Raw genomic sequence first — 18,957 nt, 5'->3', positions numbered from 1 at the left:
GGTCCTCATCATAGCCTTCTGACAGGGATACTATAATTATCCTCATTAGCAAATGAGGAAACTGAGGTTTAGGAAAGCGAAACAAGTTGTCAAAGGGCAGATAAGAAGTCAGTGGGAAGCCAGGCATTGAACGCATATTCAACTTCAAAATTGTACAGTACAGTATCTGGCACATAGTAAGTACTCAATGAAAATTTCTGTGTATGATATATGAAAATAATGCTAACAGAGTACAAAACTATGGCACTTTTATAGGGTTTAGAGAAGGCATTTTTAATGATTAAATGGCTTTATGTAATTTGACGAATAAAGGAATCTAGAGGGTCCTTTTGCTTTTTGATATCAATGACCAAAAAAATGCAGCACGTTAGAAAATAATAACTCAGCCTCTATGCTTTCTCCATCCTCTCCTTAAAAATATATCAAAACACTGAGCACATTTTCACTATTTATGAAATTAATTTTTGTTTTTTCATGGTCATATTTTTAAAGGTTACATAAAGAAGAAAAGGGATAAAATTATTCACATAGGAATTCTTTAATTGCCTGCATCAAAACATCTGTGCTATTCATAAAGGATAAAAACCTGTATAACCCTTTACAAATTTAGACATATATGCAAATTTAGATACAAAAGTATGCCAACTTAGTTACGAAATTATACAGAAACTAAGACAAGAAGAAGGACCAAGCACAAGAACCATTTCTTTTATGCCTCTACTTCAGGGTTCAGAAAACTTTTCCTATAAAGGTCAAAAGAGTAAATATTTTAGGTTTTTCAGGCCACATAGAGTCTCTGTTGCATATTTCTCTTTCTTTGGGTTTTTTTTTTTTTTTTTTAACAACCCTTTAAAAAAGCAAACACCATGAGCTGTTCAAAACAGGCCCCATGGCCCAGTGGTCATAATTTGCTGACCCTGAACACCAGCAAATTATTCATAATATAAGAAGTCAAATACCTACAGCCAGGCATGTTAAAAGAGAGCCATTAAATACAATGATGAGGATAGATCACTAATGACGTGCAAAAGACATTTTGGTGAGGCAAAGAGGCCTTGACAACAACCATCCCCAAGAAAATTATAACAAATACGTGCAAACTTTTACCTAGAAGGATGTATGTAAGAGTAGAAATTAGAAAAAAAAAGAATATTGAATAATAAGGAAATACTTAAACGATGGCACATTGATATAATTTTTTTAAATTACCCATTATTATATATATTGATATAAAAACATTTAGTATCCTGAGGGAAATGTTCCAAATATACTGTTCACTGAGCAAGCATATCACCAAAACACTATGGAAACTAAAACACTTTATTTAGATAAAATAGAAATAGGAAAACCAAAAAAGTAGAAAGAGTACTTTTATATTAACTATAGGTTGTGGATAAAATTTATTTTATTAAAAAATGTTATGTATTTCCTAAAAAAATCTACTTTTTCTGATTACAATGGTAATATAGACTCATTATATAGAATGTGAGAAAAAGAAAAACGGACAATAGATAACTTGTAACACAGTCACTCAGAAACAATTCTTCTTGCTTATACCTCACTCCAGTCTCTTTCATATATTAATATATCATGTAATACACATGATTATTATTAAGGATAATAAGGTATGCAAAGATATTTGTTCTGCTCTTTCACTTTTTCTATAATGAGTATTTTTTTATATTGTGGAATACTCTTCAAAACCATAAATTTAAATGTCTGTATTTATATGAATAAAATTATGTAATACAACATTAGGTTGCTTTCAATTTTTTTACACTATAAATATTGATAAATAGCTCTCTGGATAAAAATCAATGTGCAGCTGTCTTCCCAGAGAATAATTTCTAGAATTACTGAGTAAAATAAATAGTATAACTATATTTGGGAGTCTTAATATATACTGTTTAGTTACTATTTTAAAAGGTTAAAACAACTTATAATCGCACCAGCAAGGATCCCCCAGTGACCATTTTCCACATCCTCATCATCACCAGGCATTTTTTTCTCCCATCTTTGCCAATTTCAGAGGGGAGAATAATTTTGGATTTATTTATGATGGCAAGACTTTGGTATGTTTAGAGGCAGAGAAAAAGGAATCAGAGACAACAAAAGTCAGCACAAACCTTACCCACAGCTGTTTTCTTCAAAAATAGATTTCCAGATCATTTCAACAGAATTTATCATAACGTTATGATCAGAATGTGATATACGTTCCTTATAAAACCTTTAATATGTGAATTCTGAAGTATTCTTTATATGATTTTTTTCAACATTTTTTTTGGTTAAAAGTTAGTATTTTCCCAGTTCCCAATACTATCAATTTCTTTGAAAAAAAAAGTAACTAAAGGGTTACAAGTGTTCTTCTTCACCATAGCAGAGCATATATACAGAATTTTAAGGAGGCAGAGGCATTAAAGGTTTGCAATTAACTGGATTCTGCAGGTGTAGATCTGTAAATAGTTACACTTTTGTTTTTATGCCACACTTCAAAGAACTCACAACAACACTGTGTATATGCAAACCAGTTTCCCTTGTGATGCCCTTTTTATACAATGCCAGTAATTTCACGTTTCCTACTGCGAGATTACAAAGCGTGATTACAGTCCGTCCAGATGCAGCGGCCCAGTCATCAGGATTGCTTCTGTATCTGAGTATCTTTCAGTAGCTCTGGATCTCATGATTAGCAAATGCAGAATCAAGGCGAATGCTTGAAATACGAATGCAACTTGAACTGTGAATCTTGATATCTGATTGTGTACTGAATGCTGTATTGGGTTTATAATAATTCAAAACAATTCCGTGCACTACCTATATTTATTCACTATGAAAAGATCACATCAAATTGAACTTGAATACTTTTTTAAGAGAAGGGAGACTACACAGAAATGATCTGATGCAGTTGTTTCACTCTGGGACTGAGGGTTTGAGAAGAACTGCTCCACAAATTTCTTTCCAGCATCTGAGTTATTAGTCTTTGAATTGACATATCTTGAAATCCAACCATCTGATTTGGACTACTTACATGTGACCTAGTTCATTTAAGAACATATGTGTGAAATATATTTTTCTATGAACATGCATTTTTGAGGGCACTATGTGTTAGCATTCTTAGCAATTTATTTCCTGTTTTTTAGTGGAACTAATCAAGACAACATCCTCATTAATGATACCACATACATAGTTACAATATATTAAATGTTAGACCATCTATGTTGGTCTTCCTTTCTCTATAAAACCACAGCTTATTTATTATACTGTTGTGATGTTTTATAATACTATCTGATCAAAATTAGCAGGACTGTGCTGGTTATAAAAATATATTTTAGATAGATAGCCTTCGCTTATCAACTGTCAAGGAAATTATATGCGTACACACACACATACATGAAACTCTATCACAAGTTCTTGGGAAATAAACCTCTATTGCTATTTAGTTATTTCTGCTTTCAACAATTAGTCAGTTATATTTTGAGAAGAAATATATTTTGTGAAGAAACATACACCTTCCTATGACATCTGAAACTCAACAGCTTGTGTGTCTATCTCTGCATGCCTACTCAGTGTGTGTTTCATGCTCAGTGTGGGAGAGATGTTTGTGAATGGGCCAAGAAATATGCAAACTCAGTAGTTGGGAAGAAGTCTTGGCAGATTAAAGCATTTGCAAGACTGTATTCATGGTAGCTATAAATTTCGCTAAAGGACAACAGGGCTAAGAAGAATTTAAAAATTAGATCCAGATAAGAAAGGAAACCCATATAAAATAACAGTGTATAAGAGGTACAGTGTAAACACTTGCTACAACTCTGCCCTCCGTTTAAAAGTCCTTGGTTTTGCTTGAGGAAAGCACAGGCATTGGAAGTAGAGGTGACTGTCTGGGATCTCACATTCTGAAGCTTGCATCTAGATTTTATGCCAGTGTTTTTGAAAAATAGTCTTCTCTTTGTTTCTTTCTTCTGTGTGCCTCCTGCCATCACTTTCCCCTGGTTTTCAATTCAGACTGCTTTTCCGTAGGCTCCAGAGGCAGAAGCGGGAGAATCAGTATGCTGCAAAGGACATTACAAACATCCAACGCAAGATCCTTTGACGAATGACATACTTCGGTGTAGGTTAAGTTATGCTGTAGTAACAAACATCCTCAAAATCTCACTGGTTTAACACACAAAAAAAGGATTTATAGCTCACTCACACTTCCTGCTTACTATGAAATCAGAGGACTAGAAAGAATGCTATTCATTGTAGTCGCCAAGGGGCCCAGAGTGATGGAGTACTGAAGATGTGGGAACTCACACACTAGCACTTTGGCTCACATTTCACTGGCCAACACTAGTTGTGTGTCCACTACTGATATTATAAGAGGTAGGGACGGGACTTCCCTGGTGGTGCAGCAGTTAAGAATCCGCCTGCCAATGCAGGGGACACGGGTTTGAGCCCTGGTCCAGGAAGATCCCACATGCTGCGGAGCAACTAAGCCCGTGCGAAGCCACAGCTGCTCAGCTTGCGCTCCAGAGCCCGTGAGCCACAACTACTGAGCCTGCGCGCCACAACTACCGAAGCCCATGCACCTAGAGCCCGTGCTCCGCAACAAAAGAAGCCACTGCAAGGAGAAGCCCGCGCACCGCAATGCAGAGTAGCCCCCGCTCGCCGCAAAAGCCCACGCACATCAATGAAGACCCAACGCAGCGAAAAAATAAATAAATAAATTAAAAAAAAAAAAAAAAAGAGGTAGGGAAATACAATCCTGCCATCTGCCAGAAGAGGAGAACCAGAGATTTGTTAAGTAGTCCTACTGGCCCACTACTAATGGAAATCCAGAGAAATTAAAGTGGTCCACCCTGATTTATGTGGCTTTTTCTTTCCTTTTCTTTCTCTCTCTCTCTCAATCTCTCTCTCTCTCTCTCAACCTCTCTCTCTCTCTCTCTTTTCCATGAGATATATGTTTGGGTGGTGGGCCTGAATATAGTGGTATAGCTTCCTTAAACCTTAAAAAAATCCTCTGCATGCCCTGTCCTCCAAAACATCAACTCCAAAACTACAATCATCCAACCACAAAAAGTGATCAAAATGCAGAATAGTCACAATCTTGCAATCTTCCAACCTACTTTAACATTAGCCACAATAAAAAGATTAGAATATTACTCAGATGCCTTCAGTTCTTTAAATGGATGATGGATGATCATAAAGCAAAGGATATTTTATTTGGGGTAAAAGTTTGAAACACCATCAGCAAATTATCAGAATCATTTCATTCCCAGTCAAATGAGAATTTTGTGATTTGTAATTCCCTGCTTTCTAAAAATATTAATCTCAAATTGTTTTCAATAGCACTGATCATTTTTTAAATGAATACATGACTATAGGAGTAAATTTATAATAAAAACATAAAGTAACCTCATTTTGTTGCATGATTCAAGAGGAGACACATGCAGACTGATCGGGGGGGCTAACCATGCTCCCCCAGAGACCTAACTCACTTCCTGAGCAAGAGCCTGTCAATCAGAATGGTCATCAATGTTTCCAAGCACAGTTCAACCCAGCCAGACTGCTGCTTTTGAATGATTTGGCCAGGTAGAGCTAAAATTCCCTACTTAAGTAATAAATTCATCATCGGTCACTTTTTCTATAGCCTCCCTCAACCTACTAAAAGAGAGTTTTGCCTCAATTGAGGCAATCTCTGTTATTTTCATCTCTTAAAGAGAACTTAGATGTGGTTAGCTGCCTTTCTCATTAGATGTCACATTAAAAAAAATGACAGCAAATAGCATATTATGCATATTGAGGTACTTTTGCTCTTCAAACTCCATTAAGTTCTTATAAACCTCAATTAAGTAAAAGAACAGCTAATTAGAACAGTCTGTTTTCAACAGACTTAAAACTTTGCAAAGAAGGTGACTCCAAGATCTTAGGCCTAACTACTCCTTTCTCCCATGTGTCCAAGCCACAGTATTTGAGACCAGACAGTAAATTCATTCTTATTTATTTTAAGTAAATCAGACTAGTCCTGCTGTGGTTTCCCTTTATATCATGAGGCCTCTGGGAGGTTATTTATTCTGGAAATATCCTCTGTAGTTAGCGAAAATCTAGAGCAGGCAAGAACATGGCTTACGTTCATTGAGAGTTAAATGGGATCAAAACTCGTAAGTGAAAGAGGCAAGGGGAAAATAATCGAAACCATTTATGACTTTAGATACTTCACTTGAATGAAATTCCAGATATTTATCTAATTTCAACAGTCCATAAATTATCAATATTTTACTAATAATGGAAGATACTAATAGAAATTATAAGTATTTATCTTATGATAGTGATATCATAAGAAATTATCAAATGCTTGCTGAAGAAACAAAAATATTCATATGTATATACAAATATATATATGATATGATTGAGGCCTAGATAGCATGGAAATATATGTAAAAAAACTCTATAAAAGCAATCAATGTGTGGAAGTGATTCTCTAAACAAAAATACATATTTCAAATGAAAAGCAGCTAAATTCTATGTTGTGTTGAATTAGTCATACACAGACGTTTTTCTTTCGTGGGGGAGAGGGTTAAACTACTGCGATTAAAGTTTTAAGCTTTCAACCAAAGTTTGACTAAAGTTAAAAGATTAGTCATTGTTTTGGACAATTTATTTATTTATTTAGGCCGAGCCACACAGCTTGGGGGATCTTAGTTCCCCTACCAGGGATCGAACCCAGGTTCTCGGCAGTGAGAGCACAGAGTCTTAACCACTGGACCGCCAGGGAATCCCTGGACAATTTATTGATAGTCCCTGTTGCCTTCTTCATTTATTCATTCTATAATACTTATTGAATCTCCATATTCCTTATCCTGGAGCCAGAGCATAGATCAATTGTGAAATGGTCACAGCTAATTTGCTAAAACTTTGGAAATTGCAAAGATTTGTTTTTCCAAGTATAATTCCAATCATTCTCATTCAGTTGTAGCCTAATATCCCTCCATGAGCAGGAGGGAGAGGGTCCGGGTGTACAATCCCAGCTTATTTAGGCCACAGGTGGTTGTGAGTTTCTGCAGGTAAAATGAAACAGTTAGCAATTATAAATTACAGCTGTGTTATACTCCCTTAAGTATTCATCTGCTCTCTCAAAATCTGCGTATGTTCACCGAAAAGAATATAACCAGATAATATGAACATTTTTCACAGACGTTCCACTGAAAACAGTCAAGAAGCCCCCAGCTTATATTTCACATATGCCCTGTGCTAGGCTAAGTACTGGAGTACAAGCAGGATTGAAAACCAAACCAACACAAAATAAAGGCAAATAACAAAAAAGTGTGCAGCCGCAGCACTCACAGAATTCAGAGTCTAGAGGGGGAGAAGTAAACCCATAATGACAAGACATGAAGAGACTAATAAGTGAGATTAAGAGCCAAATGTGATGGGAGTGCAGACGGCAGAATAACCAATCTGCATCAGAGATTCAAGGAAGGCTCAAAGAAAAGCTGACCTTTAGACTGGGGCTTGAATAAAGAGAGCAACGGGGTTTGAGAGGGAAGCACTGCTTGGGCAAATGGACAAAAAGTCAAGGGGAAATATAGCATGTTTCGAGAACAGAAACAATCCTGGTTTGGGTGGATAAGGCTGGAACTGAGGTCGGGCTGTGAGAGGAGTCTGGAGACTTGGAGAAGATAGGAAGACTTGGAGACCTTAGGAAGATAACAAAAATCTGAAAAATCAGATCTGACTCACGGAAGGAAACAAGTATGATGGCAGAAAAGGGTTTTTCTTAAATTAAGGAGAGAAAAGAAAGTCTAAATAGGGATGGTGGGGGTCTTCTGAATGATTAAAGTAACAGAAAATGGCCTGGAAATTTATCACCAAATAATATATTAAGTAACTGCAACAACAAAAAAAAATTATCATTCAAACACACATTGCACAAACTTATGACTTTTTTTCCTTTCTTTTTCTAGGGGCCAGATTACATATCACAATGTGATTTGGATACCAGCGGTTATGCATTGTTTACTTTTACTGTTCACACAAATACGTCCTTAATTTATGATAACAACATGGGCTCAGATGGCCAAATCTATTACAGGAATTGATTCTGATGCCACTCAAGACTGATATTTTATCAGACTAACTCTCCAAAAATAACTAATTTCTTTAATGAAATCAATGTAATCTTAAACCACGTGTACACACAAAAAAATCATAGCCATAAATATGCCATTTTGTATAAGCAGAAACATAATAGACTCTCTCATATACTTTCAAATATAATTAAGCCCAAGAAAATTTCCACTTAACTCCAACAGAAAATTCCAATGACTTTCCAAATAATTTTAAGTTGTATTCACCAGAGGTATTTATTTACCTGAGAGAAACTGCGTGTGGTCCATATATCTCTCTCACTGCCGACAAATCAGCTTCGAGTTGGGGGTGCTTGTGCAGCTCCCCGTCATAGTTCACCTGATGAAAAGGGATAACTTAGAAATGACTTAGGGTAAAGAGAATCCAAAAAATCAAAATACAAACAATCGCTTGGACAGGTGACCCTGTAGTTCTGCCATGGGCATTCTCTCGGTCGCCTTCATGAAAAAAGTATAGACAGTTCAGCAATATATTCACTAAAGTTCTTAGGTTCACATACATCTAGTATAATTTATTATGCTTAAAGAGTAATATATGACAACTTTGATACGAAGACAATGCCAATGTTAAAAGGAGCGAAGTGGCAGATAATCTGAAAAACTTCTAGACTGAAAAAAAAACATTTACTTCCCCCTGTAAGAATGAGCAGTGTAAACAAAAATCGAAACAGGAAGAATTATTTTGCAGAATGTTAGAGTGTTATATCGGTTAAAGAATCATTAGGAAAAGTACCCCATTCCTAGTAAGGCATTCCTGGAGAGAGGAAACCTAGTTTTACTTATGTCCGTCCATACCTCTACTGCCTTGCATACACTTGATTGACAAATTACTAATTTCTGATTCTGAATGAATAAATTGACTTGCATTCTTTACATAATAATAACTGGCTTTAAAGCATCTCTTTAACATATTACCTTTCCTTTAAACTATCCAAGTTACAAAGCATATTGGATCAAGAAGTTTACAGAAACAGAACAAGACACCTTATATAGCCATATCCTACAATCAAATGCTCAGTTTAAAATTTTGACATTATTCTGGAAAAAAATATAATGAATTCTTTCATATATTTGCATATGTGGCTATGCCATTTTCATATATATAAATTACGATGTTTCTTCATAACAATTTTTCAACAAACACTTTAGTATAGAAGGAAAAGGAAGACAATGGATACAAATAATGAGGATGCTCGATAATTAGGGCCCATCAGTTTTTATAAAGGTTAATCACCTTCTATTTAAAACTAACAATTCAGGCTTCCCTGGTGGCGCAGTGGTTGAGAGTCTGCCTGCTAATGCAGGGGACAGGGGTTCGAGCCCTGGTCTGGGAAGATCCCACATGCCGCGGAGCAACTAGGCCCGTGAGCCACAACTACTGAGCCTGCGCGTCTGGAGCCTATGCTCCGCAACAAGAGAGGCCACGATAGTGAGAGGCCCGCGCACCGCGATGAAGAGTGGCCCCCGCTCGCCACAACTAGAGAAAGCCCTCGCGCAGAAACAGAGACCCAACACAGCCAAAAATAAATAAATAAATAAATAAGTTAAAAAAAAATAAAATAAAACTAACAATTCATGCTTTTATTAGTGTCACCGTTTCAAAATATTGACTGAGCACAATATGTTTAATAAATGTAAAAGTTAAAAGCATAATAAGATGCTGTCTGCAAAACATCTGTAATGAAGTTAAGACAACTTCAATGTAAATAAATGATTACAGTCAAATAATTGCAAAAGTAACCTTAATTTCTGAAAATATATAGAAAATGAGCGACAGACAAATTATAGGAATTTCCTTGTTAGTTACAGAACCCTGAACAACACACAGGTCTTTTAGATGACAAGCACAGATTTCCACTAGAACACATATGGCTATTGCTACCTTTGAAAGTGGCTGTTTGGAGGAGCTGGTGTGCTTACCTGTCCTCCATAATAAAATTCTTCAGAATCATTATCTCCTTCAGAATCTTCTTCCACCGTACTATTTTGTCTTGACTCCTTAAAATAATAGTAAGAAGACAATTTTAATGGTCAAACTAGTTTTCCTCCTTCTGAAACGAAAGTAACAAATGGCCATAATAGGTAGGTCTTATGCGTATCACATGGATTTTAAATAAAAGAATTCTTGGTGCAGTACAAACCAAAAACAAAAAGGTAGTAAGAGACAATTTTGTGGGTACATTAAGCTCTATGTACATTTCACTGGTCTTGAGTTGTACAATTTAATATTTGATGTATATAAAAAGCTATGTTCATCAATTACAATTTTGGGTTTGTTCTGATAAAACATCTGAGCAGCTCACACTGGTTCAATTTTTTATTAAAAAATTCCTCAGCGCTATTTATCCCAGACTGTTCTCACTTCCACTGCCAACTCCACATAATGGTATGAAAGAAAAGGCACTTTGAATCTAATAATATAAAACTCAAATTATGAAAATAAATACAAATCACATAATGAAGAGAACTTTGGAGAAATTATTTTAGATTTCAGATTTCAAAAGAATATTTAATTAAATATGCTTGAACTTGAAGTTTGAGCTTCTAATTAACTGAACCATATCTGTTATATGTCTAAAGTACAAACAACAAAAATTCATCTAAAGTAACTATTCCTATCCCCGACCTTGTTAAAATAATTAAGAGAAAGGTAGCTGCTTTTAGATACAGGAATCTATTAATTCAATGTTTTGTAATTATCCCTAAATTTCTAGATCAAATTTCAAATTACTAAGGCAAACAAAAAACCGAGAAAAGGGAATTTGGGTTTTATAAAATACAAACAGTTTTTGGTTTTAGCAGCAATAATGCTAAATCAGTGATTCTCAGTTTGGCTAAGAAGAGCAGGATGAATGGTACAACACTGAGAGGAAGGCAGGGTTGCATTCAGTGCATAGTTTTAAAACCAAAGAATTGTCGGGTCCCACCACATTCATTTTGTTTGTTTAATGTCCCAGTATTTACTTAGAGATTGAAGTAAATTTCTTGAAGGTGAGGAAAGGGGATAAGTTTGTTGTTGTTGTTTTAACACTGGCCAAAAATAATAAGACTATACCCAAGTTCTGTGTTCCTTTAGCTAGAAAGATCATCTTTTACAGATGAAATTTTAAGGGTCAGATCAAAACTATGTATACCACATACAGTTATTCTAAACATACAGTTTAGAATAACATACGGTTATTCTAAATATGTTACGTAAGTGCTCTTCAATCAACTACATTATCTGATGAAAACACAGAGAACAAGTTAGGTTTTGTATGCACTTTATTTAGATTTTAAACCAGATGTTCTTTCTATTACTTTAAAGGTAGCTAATTTTAGGCCACCATCTTTCCCATACGTAAGTCCCTAAGCCAGGAGCGTGTACTTCATTCACTATATGCAATTTTAACCTAAATAATGATGATATTAACTACAGATACACAGTAAATTTCAAATATATCTATACTGTTTGAAGAAATATAATAAAACATAAAATGTAATTTACATACCTCCCCATTTTCCTTCTGTAATTTGGATTTTATGGATAAGCAACAGTTAATGTCATTTGTCTTTCTTAATTCTGAAAGTTATAATTAAAGAATCATTTTAGTTTTCAGTATACTATTTACCAAATATTCATAAGTTTCAGTATAAAAACCCCCCATAGATGAGTCTTTCCTTTGCAAGAGAAATTAAGGGATAATTTGAAATTATATTATGTTGGAGAATTATATTACATACAAACTATTCTGATTTTTCATTGCCCATAAAAATGTGCTCAAACTGAAGTGGCCACAGTACAAATTCCTTCAGCTCTCACTATATATTTCATGGGATCTACATTGCCTTCAGTATGTTTTTTAAATATTCAGTTTGTCTGGCAGTATCATTATGAATGAAAATATTTTCACAAAAGCAAATATCTGCATAAGGCATTTAAATGGGACTTTTTAAATGTACTAATTTATGCATTTAAACAACTGTTGAAAAACAAATTAATGACTTTAAATAGAAAACCTGTATGGAAAACCAGATTTATAGATGCCAAGGATAAATATTATATGGGTTAAAAGAAACCAAAAAACAGAGCTACCTACAATCAAGAAAATATTAACCTGGAATTTAAGAAAATAGTGTATTCCTATTACCTGTTGCTATTCGATGAAAAATTACTGGAATTGGCTCTGTAGTAACTAATACATCTTCATCATTTTCTGAACTTGACACATACGTATTATCTGCAAAAGAAATACAGACAACTAAAGGCATAGTAACTTGAAAAAGTACAACCTTTATTAAAAAAAATTAAGGTATAGCCACATCACTTCCAACACTCATAAGGCACACACTACTGTTCTGATTAATCTCAGAAAAAAAATGAAGTAAATTGCAGGTTTATGTGCGAATTAATTGTAAATGGCTTCTTTAAAGATGTTTGCATCTCCTAGAGAAATATGGACTTTGGATAGAGACTATCCAAACACATCTCTAACATCCCATGCAGTGATGGATCATTTGGACGCAACTGGTTGCCGCAACTCAGTGAAGAGCATCCTTCCCAATATCGGTACCAAGTATATGGTAATATGACACACGACTGTTATTTTTTTTGCTCATTGATGATTACAGGGCATCTGCGACACAGCTATTCAACAAATATTTAACCAATTTTTAAATAATGGTCCTATAATACACTCATCAATGATGTATAAAAAATGTAAAAATAGATATAAAAAATAAAAGTATAAAATATACCTAACCCACAATAGAAGCCTGTATCAATTTCTGCTAGGAGAAATGAGCGTTCAGATGACTTAGTGAACACATGATAAAAGATCTTGAGCCCAGTTTTCACAATATTGTGTCAGTACAGTGAGAACATGATTTTTAACTGATAGACAGCTAAGTCATTACTTTATTTCCAAAGAAACATCTGTACTGTTTTTAGACCTTGAGTAGTGAGTAAATGACAGTGATATGTATTCACAACGTAGCCACAAAACACTCTCAAAGTCACAAGGCTGTAAGTTATTCAGGAATCTGAGAGGAGATGGGGGTGGATTAGACTTGAAACAAAACAGGTTTGCCCCATTACTTTGATTTGTTCTAATTACAAATTTTGCCTTACTTCCTTTTCAAGTAGCATCTAGGAGGGTGTGAGGATTTTTGTGTTTATCAAGTGAGACCCCGGATTAAGAAACAGATTTAATATAACTTTTTAATTACTGTCTCATCATATTAGGTGAGCCTTTGACTGCTTATCTGGGGTCTCTTCTGTCAGTAAACTCATACCTTCAGGTGAGGGTCAACAGCTGCTCTGTTAAAACAGAGTTTTAAAATTTCTTAACCCTCATTCAGAGGGTTCAGTCCATTTTTAAACTTCTTAAACCCTCATTCAGAGCCTTACTGATTCACTGTGTATAGTTAGGTTTTCCCTATGAACAATGGATTCCTTGACACAAACTTGAGAAGAAAAAGAGCAATGGAAGCAATAGCTGACCACCAACTAGAAGGGAAGATCCAGAAAAATCTGTACAGTGGACTCCTTATCATGGAATAGCTCAGCGTCATGGAATGAGGAGGATTCTACTAAAGCATCAAGAGGCAAATACATTAGAACTTTCTGTTTAAGAAAACAGGAAAATGAATAACTCAATTTAAAGGCTCAAATGGGGGGCTTCCCTGGTGGCGCGGTGGTTGAGAATCTGCCCGCCAATGCAGGGGACGCGGGTTCGAGCCCTGGTCTGGGAAGATCCCACATGCCGCGGAGCAACTAGGCCCGTGAGCCACAACTACTGAGCCTGCGTGTCTGGAGCCTGTGCTCCGCAACAAGAGAGGCCGCGACAGTGAGAGGCCCGCGCACCGCGATGAAGAGTGGCCCCCGCTCGCCGCAACTAGAGAAAGCCCTCGCACAGAAACGAAAACCCAGCACAACGAAAAATAAATAAATAAATTAATTTGTTTATTTATATTAAAAAAAAAAGATTAAAGGATCAAATGGCTTACACAAAGTGTTGACACTGGAAGGCAGTGAGGTGTGATTCAAGACAATATAATTTAGTAAATAAATGTTGCATAATACCGAAAGACAGGATTAGGCATTCGACATATCATTTTCTAAGAGATTTTCTACCAGTCTGTATTTTGATTAGTATTTAAGCATTAGAACACTTTTAATTTCTGCTTTTGGCTTAATTTACCCAAACCAAAATGTTTTCAGTTTGCATGACAGTATCCATTAAATAACCATTACGATACAATAGGCCAGATCACAGAGGTGTATTCAAGTCGAGAACAGAAATGTAAGAGTAGACAAAGCACTTCAAATCTAGACTCTGCTACCAATTAGCTGTTGATCCCTTTAAATCTAAGCCACTGTCTGCTTAGTTATAAAATGAAGAGTTTGCTGATGATCTTTGAGGAGCGTCCCAGCTGTCTGAATTGAGTCTATGTTTTCTTTTGTTGTTGTTTAACTAATTATTTCTAAATCTTCCTCAACCTATTTTGACATCTGTAATAATACATTGTCTTTGTTTAGACATAGGAAAGTAGCACACAAAAAGGATAAAGAATGCATTTAAGGTAACAGAATGAGTCAGTGACAGAACAGAATGCTTTCAAACTCAAATTCCTTCATGGGAAGTCTCCCACTTGAGTCTAAGGCTGACAATTTTTTTTCTGAAAGCTTCCGGGGACAATTAGGTTCTTTAACGTGTATGTTTTGTAGAGAACCTGTAGATTTTTGTTAAAGGCTGTTAACAGTATGAATATTTTCTCTTCCCTTCCCTACCAGACTATGCAAGCATTACTGGAACTTCTGTGGACAAGGGAGAGATGAGTAGAGAGCTATGGAAACGCATCTCTTAAACTACTGCTTTTATTCTATTTCTAATTTAAGCCATCATTCCATTATTCATTACTATGTAACTTAATAGAAATAATTATAAATAATAACTATACTGGTTTTATAATATAATCTGCATATTTCCCCTACATATGATATTCATGTCAACCACCAAGCCAATCAATTATTATCCCTATTTTAAAGATGAGGAAACCAAGGCTCAGAAAAATTAATTCACCCAAATTATTTAAGAAACTAAAGTAATTACACATAGCGTAGTAAGTGGTAAAACTGTCTGAATCCAAACATCAATGCTTTGCTATGTTTTTTTATATCAAAATATTGTCACTCAACAATTGCAGTATCTTGTAAAATATGTAAGAGAAATGAGAGAATTCATACCCTCCAGTAGGTAAGCCTCCTAATTAAAGGTGGTAACTGATGAGAAAGAATTCTGCTGGCCTGTCACAACAGAGTCAATTATCTGTGATTTGTAATATACTTACCTTTAAAAAACAGAAAACTGTCTACAGAATAAACTCCACAGGTAAACTAGAAGGCTGCTTTATTTCTTCATTTTATTTAAAGAGCCAATATATCTTTAGTATTTCATTTATATACATGTTATTACGTATACCTAAAACTTGAAGACCCTCTCAATTTTCATTTTCACAAAAACAAACTATGAGTTCCAATAGATGGCACAGGTAACTTAATAGATTAAAATTATAAAATGGCAAATCTGCTAAGGAAATAAATAAGATGGCATAATCCTGAATTTGGAGGATTATGCTGATACGTGTTCATAGGGCCAAAAAAATTCCATACTGTATTTTCACACTTAGACGATGAGATAAGCACTGAACCGTATTATCCAGAAAAAGTAGGAAAAAAATCCTGAGGAGCATTAGCAGAAGGAATTAATAAAAGTACTATCAAGATTACTGCATTTAGAAATTAAAAGCAACATAAAAGAGCTATTTGTTTGAAATAATTTTTAAAATAGGCAAACTTTTTGGAAGGAAAATCAAGGGGAGAAAAAGACAAGAATAAATATAAAATAACAGAAATGAGAAAGGAGAAATAACCACAGAGATACAGAAGATTTTTAGACTTACAGACTGAATACTATTAAAAACACTTTTTGCTGAAAAATTTGGACATTCCTCCAACATAGTGGGCTTTCAAGAAGAACACATGTTAAACAATGACTAGAAATAGAAACAAAGAACAGGTTCACCAATCATGGCAGAAAAACATGACAACTGCTCTAGAACCATCCTTAAAAGGATACCAGGCTCAGATAGATTTGCTAGCAAGTTCTATCAAATGCCAAAGAACAGTTTAACTCCGTCATCAATTTGACGTATTTAATAACAGAGTACATGACAAAATACACGTAGTTCTTATAGAGCAGCCTTAAGATATCTGCTAATATAACTTGTCACCTTCTATTCAAAGGAGAAAACATATACGATACCTCATCAGATGCCAAACAAGAATTCGATAAAGACTTAATACTCATTCTTAAAAGAAAAAAAAGCTTAGTAAATGAGAAAAGGAATGATACTTGCTTTTCTGAAAGCGACTAGAAGCAAGCTCACTAATTTTGAGAAAAGGAACAAAGCTGCCAATTTTCATATCTATTATTAAAAATCATTCTGGAAGTTCTAGCCAGTACAAGAGGAGAAAAAAATACAGGTATGAATACTGGAAAGGAAGAACAAACATATAATTTTTATATAATATTATCTATATGAGAAATCAAGCATATTAACTGAACTCCTAGTACAAATAACTATGGATTAAAATTTAATAATGGGGAACATATTATCATAGTAATATTCACTTTGAAGAAAGTTCCATAAAAATACTACTACTACTTCTTCCTCAGAAGTGATAGGAATCAGAACTGAATTATAGACTTGGTTACCACCAAGCTACACATCCTTGGGGAATATTTAACCTCTCTCAGCACATCTCTTCAAGTATAAAATGTCATGATAGCACTTGTTCTGTCTATACACAGACTGGTATTTAGAATCAATTCAATCATGTATAAGAAGATACTTGGCATCAACCAATTCAAAATTCTATCCCCAAATGCACTAATCTCTCTCTCCATCTTTGTTTTATTTACACTTCTTTTTTATAAATTAAATTATATTGGAAATTCACTATGAACTTGCTTCATGATGTAAACTCAATTTTAAAAAGCACTAATGATAACCAATACTTTATTTTTTAATTTCAATTTTTGTATACTGTAGTTCCAGTGGGGCTCCCGTATGGCGAGAAAAACCAGAGTAATACTTCTTGGCCACAAGAGGGAGCTAAACATTTGGTTCACTTGGTTTATTAAAGGCATCTACCATATTTCTTGAGCTACAGAATAATTCACTTACTGTCTTCAGGGGGCTTTCATTTGTGGCATTATTTCTATCACCCTGACTTAAATGTCCTGCATCTCTCTTGGCTGACATCTCTAGGAGCTGCCTCAGATGAGAAGCATAATAATCATAATATTTACAATAAATAGTGGGGCTTTTATTTTCTTAACATACTTAAGCAAACATTCAGCATCAAAAACATACTATATCATAATAAGGGAGAGGGCTGATTGCAAAACCAGCTAAGAAAATTTTTTTCTTTATACATTTCATGTCTTGGTTCTTCCAATAATATCTGCCTAGAATACTTTTTATACTACTATTAAAAATAGGCATATTTTTAATAACGAATAACTCTCCTTGTAAAATTGCACAATAGTTTTATAGAATGCTATGCTTAAAACATATGCTTAAAACATATGCTTAAAACATCATAGCAAAACAATTGTAAGGGAACTTATGATATGTGAAAATTATTTTAAAATGTAACATTTGATCTTACAAAAAGGTTAAATGCATAATGCAAATTGCCACTGGAAATACTTAGCTTAAAGGCTAAAAAAATATTTTACAATATCCTCATACCACATTATTTACTAATTATTTAAAAAAAAATAGTCAAAGTATACACAATCAAAGTTACTTATAACAATCTACTCATTTTATACAGAAAACTACGATCCCAATCATGCATAGTAAGTGAATAAAATGGCTAGATTTGAATAGGAATTGTAATTATGATTTCAATTTATGACCCTGACAGATCAGAACAGTTAGTTTGGTAACCATCAGATTTTATTAAGTAAGAATGCTGGAGTAAAAAATATATATATGAAACATAGGCAGTTAAAATTTGCTAATCTTTGCCACAGAATATGATAAAAAATAGATTCTTGCATTATACTTTTTTCTTTGGGGTAAACTAATCAAGTCATATTTGATCTACACTAAGTCTACAGTGCTCATGCTCTACTCAAGATAAAATTACAGACATCATTAGTGAGAAAAATACTAAAGATCAAGTCCAAATTATCATGACTTAAATGTTGGCATACACATCCTGGGCTCTGGTGAGATTACAGTGAGTCTAGAAAGTAAGACTGAACGTGGCCTAGAAGAAAGATACTGGTTTGATCTATAGAAAAATAAATCTGTAGTGACCTTACATTCAGTTGTCTATGGACAAGTGTGTGTGGATCTAGTGATCTATTTCAGGACACACAGTGAGGACAGCTGTGCATATGCAAGAAGCCTAGTACAGTCTAGCGGTATGGTCCACGGGCTCTGGACTACTGGGTTCAAATTGCAGTTCTTCCTTGTACTAGTAGTGTCATCATTCATCTGTAAAATGAGGATTATAGTAACAACCTCAGAGAGTTGTTGTGAGACGTGTTCAATTATATATAAATTTAGAGAAATTAAGAAAGGCCTATTATTTTCAAATATTACTATTACTTTTAGCTATTATTTTAGCTGTTACTCCTACCCATTCTTTTTAGAGTATGAAAAGCTAAATAATGCTCCAAAGCCAACAACTAAACCAGTTTAGAGAATCTTTATTTTAATTGTAATGAGGTAAATATACAGGATGAAGCTATCATATGGACTCAAGGAAAGT

General features: G+C 34.6%; 1 protein-coding gene across 2 annotated transcripts in view; it reads right to left on the bottom strand.

The window, feature by feature from the left end:
- PARP8 (poly(ADP-ribose) polymerase family member 8) overlaps positions 1–18,957 on the bottom strand; it is a 168,459-nt gene that overhangs the window by 61,764 nt on the left and 87,738 nt on the right. For both annotated transcript variants that reach the window (XM_068535326.1, XM_068535328.1), the window contains exons 5-8: positions 12,254–12,343; positions 11,615–11,685; positions 10,044–10,121; positions 8,348–8,442 (exon numbers count right to left, since the gene is read on the bottom strand). In XM_068535326.1, the coding sequence (XP_068391427.1) occupies positions 8,348–8,442; positions 10,044–10,121; positions 11,615–11,685; positions 12,254–12,343 (334 nt within the window). The remainder of the gene's footprint in view (positions 1–8,347; positions 8,443–10,043; positions 10,122–11,614; positions 11,686–12,253; positions 12,344–18,957) is intronic.

Source organism: Eschrichtius robustus, chromosome 2 (assembly GCF_028021215.1).
Source record: "Eschrichtius robustus isolate mEscRob2 chromosome 2, mEscRob2.pri, whole genome shotgun sequence".
NCBI classification, from domain to species: Eukaryota; Metazoa; Chordata; class Mammalia; order Artiodactyla; family Eschrichtiidae; genus Eschrichtius; species Eschrichtius robustus.
Note: the sequence above shows the minus strand (reverse complement) of the source record. Positions and strands in the feature narration are given on the sequence as shown.